Source organism: Etheostoma spectabile, unplaced genomic scaffold, assembly GCF_008692095.1.
Source record: "Etheostoma spectabile isolate EspeVRDwgs_2016 unplaced genomic scaffold, UIUC_Espe_1.0 scaffold273, whole genome shotgun sequence".
In the NCBI taxonomy this organism is placed as follows: Eukaryota; Metazoa; Chordata; class Actinopteri; order Perciformes; family Percidae; genus Etheostoma; species Etheostoma spectabile.
Genome location: NW_022605577.1, coordinates 807,673 through 816,691, shown reverse-complemented (window position 1 = coordinate 816,691; position 9,019 = coordinate 807,673). Strand labels below are relative to the sequence as shown.

At 39.1% G+C, this 9,019-nt stretch overlaps 2 protein-coding genes across 2 annotated transcripts in view; one reads left to right on the top strand and one right to left on the bottom strand.

Moving 5' to 3' along the window:
- The window catches only part of commd5 (COMM domain containing 5), a 6,327-nt gene extending 2,260 nt beyond the window's left edge, over positions 1-4,067 (bottom strand). The window contains exons 1-6 of the mRNA XM_032510883.1: positions 3,811-4,067; positions 2,111-2,271; positions 1,317-1,345; positions 1,146-1,196; positions 771-866; positions 342-417 (exon numbers count right to left, since the gene is read on the bottom strand). Of these exons, the coding sequence (XP_032366774.1) occupies positions 342-417; positions 771-866; positions 1,146-1,196; positions 1,317-1,345; positions 2,111-2,271; positions 3,811-3,931 (534 nt within the window). The 5' untranslated portion in view covers positions 3,932-4,067. The remainder of the gene's footprint in view (positions 1-341; positions 418-770; positions 867-1,145; positions 1,197-1,316; positions 1,346-2,110; positions 2,272-3,810) is intronic.
- A 28-nt stretch (positions 4,068-4,095) lies between these two features.
- Positions 4,096-9,019, top strand: part of fam199x (family with sequence similarity 199, X-linked) — a 9,670-nt gene continuing 4,746 nt past the window's right edge. The window contains exons 1-4 of the mRNA XM_032510873.1: positions 4,096-4,176; positions 6,017-6,195; positions 6,449-6,668; positions 8,156-8,314. Coding sequence (XP_032366764.1) covers positions 6,029-6,195; positions 6,449-6,668; positions 8,156-8,314 — 546 coding nt within the window. The 5' untranslated portion in view covers positions 4,096-4,176; positions 6,017-6,028. The remainder of the gene's footprint in view (positions 4,177-6,016; positions 6,196-6,448; positions 6,669-8,155; positions 8,315-9,019) is intronic.

Genomic DNA, 9,019 nt, shown 5'->3' with positions numbered 1-9,019 from the left:
AGAAAATTGGTGTCCTTAAAAGGTTGAATTTTCCTGAATTTTTTTTTAATTAAAGGCATTAAGATCAATTTCCAAAAGATGTTTTTTTTTTAATTTCTCTTTTTAATCACCTTTAGCATGGGTGTGTAAAGTAATGCAAGCCACTGTACGTCACATTCTTCAACTGCAGATTTGTTTGCACCTGTGTTGCGTTTCCGTCCCAATTTTGCGTTTAAACTAAAGTTTGACTCGGGTACATTCACAAAAAGACCCTAGGTTGCATTTTGGCCAGAGTTACACTTTAAGAGAATGTAAAGCTGCCTGTACTATCAGGATCACAATGAATCGTATACAGCAAGTACCTCAAAGCGGTGAAAGCTCCCATCCGATAGTTTCATCTGCATCAGAACAGAAGGCTGCAGGGCCCTGGCTAAAGAGCTGTGGAGACAGGATATACACAACGACATGGAATTACACTAAGTGGGAAATTACATTTCATTGAGAAAATGATTCCAACATTGTTGCATCTTTTTCTTTTTGATGAAGTTTTTTTTTAGCACGTGTCTGCTTTGTCTGTTCAACCATGGTGACTATTACCGCTCAGTCAAAATACACATTTCTTCTGGTATTTATTATGAACAAAGTAGAAACATTAAAAAAAAAAAAACTCCCATTCTGTTAGGTATCTATTTCCAGAAAAAAACCACCAGACACCAAACAAGAAAAAAAAAAGCTTCAATAAAGTGTTTATAAGTTGAAAAACAAAAACATGTTTGTCCTCAGTACGTTACCTTGTAGAAATGGCAACATCCACTCTCCATTTCAAGTCTTCTAACGTGGGGAGGTGAGGATCATTCCGGGAAGTTGCTGCATCTAGAGCTGCACGCCTGCATTACAAAGAGAGGTGTCACACAGCAATGACACTGTCCCTTTGACATCTGAATGCTATTCATATCTACAGCACTGTTCTGAAAGTCATGGACCAAACTTAAGAGAAGGAAAAGCAACCGCAACACTGACCAAATAACTTTAGGTTACAATATGAAAAAAGACATCTTCGTTATCTTTATTGTCTTTAAGGGAGAGCTGTGCTTTTACGCAAAGACACAAAAACAGAAAACTACATGTATAAAGGTCTACATTTAGAGGCTGTAAATCCAACATACCTGTTGCCAAAAACCACGCTGGCAATGTCTGTGATAAAGTCTTCAGGTATCCTAAGTGACAAAGTATAAATTCAGCATCTGAGGTTGAAATCGTGTTGTGTATGTATATCCCGTAAGCAGCAGTCATAATGCATGAGAACGTTGAGGATATGATTAATTGACGAGCCTTGCCTTAGTTCTTTGAGATCTTCTCTGAAAGCCTTAACAGGGACACAAACAAAATGTTTTAAGTAGTACTTCATACAAGTTAAACATCTTAAAATGTACATTCAGTGTTTATGAAGAGGAAGCTATTAGCTTGTGTTGCCATAGATACCCACGCAGATGTCCTATGTGTAATTTAGCCATTAGTCATTTTATTATTTACACCTGTTCTTTTTAAAATGTCTTCTGTAAGAAAGTCCTAAGCTATGTCCAAACGCACCCTTAGGCTGTAGTGCAACACATTGGATGCAAACCGCCGCCGTTAAAACATACAGAAGAAGAAGAAGAAGAGCATGTTTAAAATCCAAGGTTTTTCTTAGTAGGTATTATCAAGTTTTTGAGTATATTTAATTTAGTCACTTTTCCAGTGTCAACACACATACTCAATCAGAATTAATACATAACATGGAATTGAGACTGATGATGTTGTGTTTTGTAATAGCAAGAAAAGGACATCTAAAAATTAATATCATTAATATTTGCTTTGTTCTATTTAGGTGTATTGGTAACTAAAGCCATGACAGGGCAAGCAATCACAATACCAGGGTCCTATAACTGAAAGACCTGAATCCACTGAACTCATTATTAATGTTTTTAGTAAGAGCTGTGCTTTTCTTAACTAAATGTCTTCTGTGGAACATGGTTTATGTGTATCTGTAAGCTGTAGCAGGCTTAGCTGCCAAGTTACTGACCCAGAATCATTTTGTTTTTTGTGCAAACACATTCCAACATATAATCCCCAGTGTTTAACGTCAACGTACCTCCTGTTTAAGGGATGATGTGGGGACGCGGATGGCCTCGGACAGCACTCTGTAAATCCCAGCGACGACGTGACTGAGCCTCTCCTGGGGGATGGTACTGCTCTCGGCTATAGACTTCATCCCTTCTCTGCCGTCCTTCCCCTCCAGGGCGCTAACCACAGCTGGACACATAATAATTCAGAGGCACATTAACTCACTTATTTAATGGCTTCAACAGCTACAGCGGCTTGCATAAGTTTACACACCCATGCTAAAGTTGATTAAAAAGAGGAATTAAAAAAAACATCATTTGGAAATTGATCTTAATGCCTTGATTAAAAAAAAAGGAAAATCCAACCTTTTAAGGACACCAATTTTCTTTGTAAATGAATAATGTATTGTCAATAAGATAAATGTTCTTCCTTAAAATACAGGGGGCATAAGTATACACCCCCCTAGTTAAATACAGGGGCATATATACACCCCCCTAGTTAAATTCAGAGGGCATAGTAACCCCCCTATGTAAAATACGGGGCATAATATACACCCCCCTATGTTAAAATACAGGGGGCATAAGTTACACCCCCTATGTTAAAATTCAGAGGGCATAAGTACACCCCCCATGTTAAAATACGAGGGCATAAGTATCACCCCCCTATGTTAAATACAGGGCCATAAGTATACACCCCCTATGTTAAATACAGGGGCATAAGTATACACCCCCCTATGTTAAAATACAGAGAGGGCATAAGTATCACCCCCTATGTTAAAATACAGGGGCATAAGTATACACCCCCATTTAAAATCAGGGGTATAAGTTACACCCCCTAGTTAAAATAAGAGGGCATAAGTATACACCCCCTATGTAAATACAGGGGCATAGTATACACCCCCCTAGTTAAAATGGGCATAATACCACCCCTATGTTAATACAGGGGCTAAGTAGCACCCCTATGTTAAAATACAGGGGCATAAGTATGCACCCCCTATGTTAATTCCAAAAGCAGCCATATTTGTATTATTAAAGGCCATGATTTCATGGATCAGATACTATGCATCCGATAAGTTCCCTAGGCCTTTGAAATTAAAATACCCCCCCCCCCCCCCGCCACACATCACATACCCTTCACCATACATAGAGATTAGCATGAGTCTTTCTATTATATAATCTCTTAACGCAAATCAAACCAGCTTGTTAGGTTAACTGTAATAATACCATGCCTACTCTAGGTATTGTTGATGATGTGATGATGGGGGGGGGGGGGTATTTTAATCCAAAGGCCAGGGAACTTTATCAGGATGCTTAGTATCCTGATCCATTATATAACTGGCCTTCGCCTGCTTCTATGGGAATTTAACATAGGGGGTGTATACTTATGCCCCCTGTATTTTAAGGAAGAACCTTTATTTACTTACAATTCATTCACAAAGTAGTACAGAGTCTCAGTACAGAGTCTCAGTTATGGGCCTCATCAGAGAATATGCACAAGCAGGGACATTGGGCAGGTCACGAGTCTCCTTCAGTTATATTTTAGCTGTTTTCATGCTTCTCTTCTATCAAAATCTCGCAGTAAAGGCTATTGGTTACTCAATGAGCAACTTATATACATTCAGCTGTATTGTGGTATTAGCTACACACATTTTAATCTTGAGATAGCTGTTTTAGGGATGCAATAACAGTTAGCTATATAATCTCGCACACAACTAGCATTTAACGTTACCTTTCAGTATATTTCTGAACATCTCTTGGTCCACATCCTTCAGGTTTTTCGACAATGAGTCGATTTCTGGTGGTATCCTGCCTCCCAAAAAACTGGAGTCCTTTGTATAGCTTGCAGACATGACTCACCATGCATTAATATGCTAAATGCGGAGATATTAAATAGCAAAATGAGAAGTTTAAGTGGAGACGTTTTTGCTCTCTCTATCCAAGTTTTCTGTTTATGTGACAGCTTCCGCCTCCACGTCACATGACGCGTTGCTGGCTCCCGGGAGTCTCGCGGTGACAGACAACTGAGATCATCGGCAGAAAAGAAAGGATTTGCAAATGGAGGTGGCAATAATGATCATTCTTTGAACGACAAAAGGTGGGTATTTTAATGTAGATAGCTTTTTAATTACAACTTTACCAGGTTTAGAAACCGTTCGGAAATGTCATTGTGTGGAAATGATTAGTTCGGTGTCGTTTTGTGGCTTGGTGAACGCTACGTGGATATTTGAGGATTAGCTAACTAACGTTAGCTAGCTAACGATGTTAGCTTGTGTTGTGTTCCAATCACAGGCTGTTTGCTTTGACCAAAGACGACCACTTTAATGGAACGTAACGTCAATACGTAAACTAATGTAGCTACCCTCTATAATGCTGGATTCCTATTGTGCCTTTTTTCGACGTTTTAACGTTACAGGAAAGCATTTTAGTCTAGTTATTAGGAAAAACAACAATTACGGGAGTTGAATGCTTAGCAACGTTACAGTTGTGTCAACAATTAACATGAACAGCTTTTTCAGCATACTTGGTAAAAAAAAAAAAAAAAAAACCAAACTACAGTTGTTCGCTTACGTCACTAATGTTTGTGACGTTATTAAAGACCCAAACGTAAATAAGCACGAGTAGCTAATGCTTGCTAGCTAGCTAGTATTTGGAGTAAAACAAGCTTTGCTTTGTTGAGTAACTGTGTGCAGTATTTTTGTAGTCTTTTTTTTTCTTTTCTTTTTCTCTTTCAACGTGCCCAAAGACGTACAGTGTAAAATGTATACAAGCAAGACTATTGGTCTAAAAAGTACATTCGTTAAAGTTAACCCTCCTGTTGTCTTCAGGTCAAATTGACCCCTTATCCAAAGTGATTCTTTATTAGACAATTTTGGTTTCTTTCAACATTGTAAAAAAAAAAAAAAAAAAAGTAACCTGGATGGTTCCCAACAACGCTTCTCACAAGTTAAATAATCAGTTCACTACTTTCATCAATTTGGGTGTTTTTTTTCAATTTTATAGCTGTGGATAAAAAATAACTGATAAAAGAACTTGTGTGACAAATGTAAAAGAAAAATATCAAAAAGGTCAATGTCAATTAAAGTGACTAAAATGTAAACACTTTTTTTTAAAGTTACAAATGTGTGAAAAAAATGCCGAACAAAGTCACAAAAATGTCAAAAAAAGTGACAAATGTAAAAAAAAAAAAAAAAAAAAGCTTTAAATATTTTGGGGAAAAACACACAAATTTCAAAAGGCTCAGAAAAGTCGACAATTTTAAAGTGACATAAACATGGGGGCAAAGACACAAAAGGGTCGAAAAGACGACCAAACGTTGATAAAGGGTTTTTCGTTTGAAATTTTGACTCGGAAAGACAAAATTGCAGGTCGGGGGGGGGGGGGGGGGGAGACAACACAAGGGTTAAATCATAGCTTAGCATGTAACATTTCAAAAATACTGTACGGCCTATTCAGCTAGCTAAGCATTTTATAACACAACAATACATACATCTCCTTATTTTCAATATTGCAAGCATTTTTTTCATATTTTGCCTGAATATTTTCTGTTATATATATATATATATATATATATATATATATATATTTATTTTTACTGTTTCTGTTTTAAATGTAAAATCTATAAGTATACTTTTAACTTTTTCACTACTTTACTACAAACACAGTGTTCATGCATTAATGTGAATTACCTCAAGCTTCATTAGTACAGAGAAACATCAGCGGTGTGTCTGTTGTCTAGACTTTTAATCAGTCATTTTGTATACAAGCAAACTTTATTAAATAACAAATTATATGATATTTAAGGATAAATATCATGTGGCCACTTTTATGTTTCAGGTGTGTTTGTTCCGTTTGGTGGTAAATGTTGATGCTGCTGCAGTTCCATTCAAAGGCGCCCTGTTATATTTGTCCTATCTTTGCCTTATCTTGTTTGTCAGGTACGTCTCGCCATGTCTGAGTCTCTGTATGAGAAGTTTTTAGCGCCAGATGAGCCTTTCCCCCTCCTCTCCCAAAGAGCCAACCTCAGTGACGTGGGGACCCTGGATGTGAGTGACTTTGGCTGTCAGCTCTCATCTTGTCACAGGACCGATCCTCTACACCGCTTCCACAGTAACAGGCAAGTAGAGAGTTCGTGGTCACACGTGTATGTCCCCCGTCTGTGGGGTAAACAGACTTTCAGAATGTATTTTCAAAGGTTATTTGTGCAGAAAAAAAATCGTCATTGTTGTTTTGATATTTATGATGTGTGTTCAAGGAGAAGGCGTTTACATAAAAATTGGCATTCTTATCTTGTATGCACACCACTCCTCAGGAAAAGGAGCAGAACAACCGGGATTTAACCTGTAATGTCCACTCGTGTTTCTCCCCAGGTGGAACCTCACTTCCTGTGGGACCAGTGTAGCCAGCTCAGAGTGCAGCGAAGAGCTCTTCTCCTCCGTGTCTGTGGGGGATCAGGACGACTGCTACTCCCTTCTGGATGACCAAGAACTAACATCTCTGGACCTGTTTCCAGAGGGCAGCGTTTGCAGTGATGTTTCCTCCTCTATCAGCACCTATTGGGATTGGTCCGACAGCGAGTTTGAGTGGCAGGTTGGTTGTTATATAGTCTTTATCCTTGACGTTCCACTTCCAGGATTGCTCGGTTGCCGTCAAAGTCGAGGCCGGATATCCACTGCCTTGGGCTTCCTTTGTGTTGTCATTTTAAACTCTGGTGGATTTCTGAGGACTATGGTTGGCCTCTTCTCAGATCTCTGCAGGGTAAATCCAGACAGCTAGCTTGACTATCTGTCCAATCTGAGGACTATGGTTACCTGGTCCTCAGATCTCTGCAGGGTAAATCCAGACAGCTAGCTAGACTATCTGTCCAATCTGAGTTTTCTGTTGCATGACTAAAACAAATTTTAAGGGCGCCCGCCCAAGAGGATTGGGATTGGTTTAAAGAAATGCCAATAAACCAGAGCACGCTTTCCTCCCATCCCGGAATGCTATATATATATATATATATATATATATATTTTTTTTTTTATTAAACATTGCTGAACATTTTAATTCAGGCTTTTGGCTTAAAGGAGAATTACGGTCAATTTCACCTCGTAGCTCTGTTGTTTGGAGAGTGTTGTCAGTAGCAAGGAAAATGAAACCAATCGGGGCTGCCTACATGCTAGAGTTAACACCCAACAGGCTTACACAGGGCAAATTTTAGCCTCTAAACATGTTCAAAATGCCATTACTAGTGCCTACTCATGTGCAGTGATTCAGTGTGAGGGAGTGAGGTGAGGGAACACAGCAAATCTGACTGCAGTAGATGTAACCAAAAGGCATAAAAGCTGTGTTAATCCATACCTCTGTTTATTTCCTGTTTTCTGGTGAAGTCCACATTAGTTGATTGTCAAACTCATACAATCCAATATTCCAAAATGTATATCTTTCCAAACAGAGCTACTTGTTGAAATTGACCGCAATTCTCCTTTAACGATGGAAGTCTAAAGTAGGGTTGGGTACCAAATTCAATATTTTTTTAGGCAACGACCTAATTGCCTCCTTAGTATCGAGTATTAAAATATGCCTCGTCGTTCAATTCCAAATTTCAACACCTAAGGAGCAAATGTCATCAGTGTCAGTGAGCCAATCAGCATGCTTCTACCAAGATCTAATGTCTGTGATTGGCTGTCTATCGTTACACGTCGTAGATACACGCAGGAAAAAGGTTACACAGAGACGGGGCTCGCATGGTAGGAGCTGAAACAGGAAAATAAATTTGAATAAAGATTTTTGCTGTAATGTTATTTCTTTTTGTTTATAAAATTGGTATAGAAAAAAATGTTACAGTCACCAATACAGTCACTTTGATACCGTTTCTGAACTTTACGTTCAGAAACGGTATCAAAGTGACTGTATTGGTATCTGTACCAGTATCAGAATTTTGTAATGATATCCAGCCCTAGTTTTGAGAACCTAGCTGCATTATTTTGCTGCCATGCAACACAGAGGCTGTGGGTGTTCCAGTGATTGGGAGGATAGTTTGTCCATTCATGTTTTTCTCTGCTCCTCATTGTCTCATCTTTCTTACGTCTCAGTTGCCAGGAAGTGACATTGCCAGCGGCAGCGATGTTCTGTCCGACATCATCCCGAGTGTGCCGAGTTCCCCCTGTCTGTTCTCCAAGAGGAAGCCTAAGCCCCACCCTCACCGCAACCTGGATGAGTTACCATGGAGTGCCATGACCAACGATGAACAGGTAAACAAAGCCAACACACCTTTCTGTATTATGTTTTTAAGTTTGCAACCTCTCCGTGCTATCAGAGAACTCAGAATTAACAACAACAGTTAACAGTGAAACTGACTTTCTGACCCAGCTACTAGTTTATGTTTTTTGTTAAATGGATAATTTAAGTGGCTAGTAACCATTAGATTGTGGCATGACTCTGTATGCTTCATTTTGTTGAAGCTGAGCTGTCAAAGTTTGTGATTTTGCAGGGGTTTTTTAGTCAGTCAAACATATTTCACAAACTAAACAGGAGGCCTTATAGGACCATGCTGACTTATTGGGACTTAAGCTTATGCGCCATATCCCCCAGAGGTAGAGAAGTTCATACATACCCTTCTCATCACGGTGTCATAACTCTGTCTGGCGCCCCCTCCGCTAGCCTAGCTTACCACAGATCCTGGAGGTAACTGACTCCAATTAGCCTACTGCACCCAATAAGATACAAAATAACACCAACATGTTCCTATTTACATGTTGTAATTTGTTTAGTCACAGGGTGTACAAATAACAAGGTCACATGAGACACAGCCATCTTCTAACCGAATACAAACTGGGAACTATATTCTCAGAAACCGAAGCACTGCTGCTTGGGCGGAGTGATTAGCGCAACACCTGAAAATCACCGTTGTTAATCTCTGCTCTTCACCACGGGGCTTCTCGTGTGCTGCTAGCAAA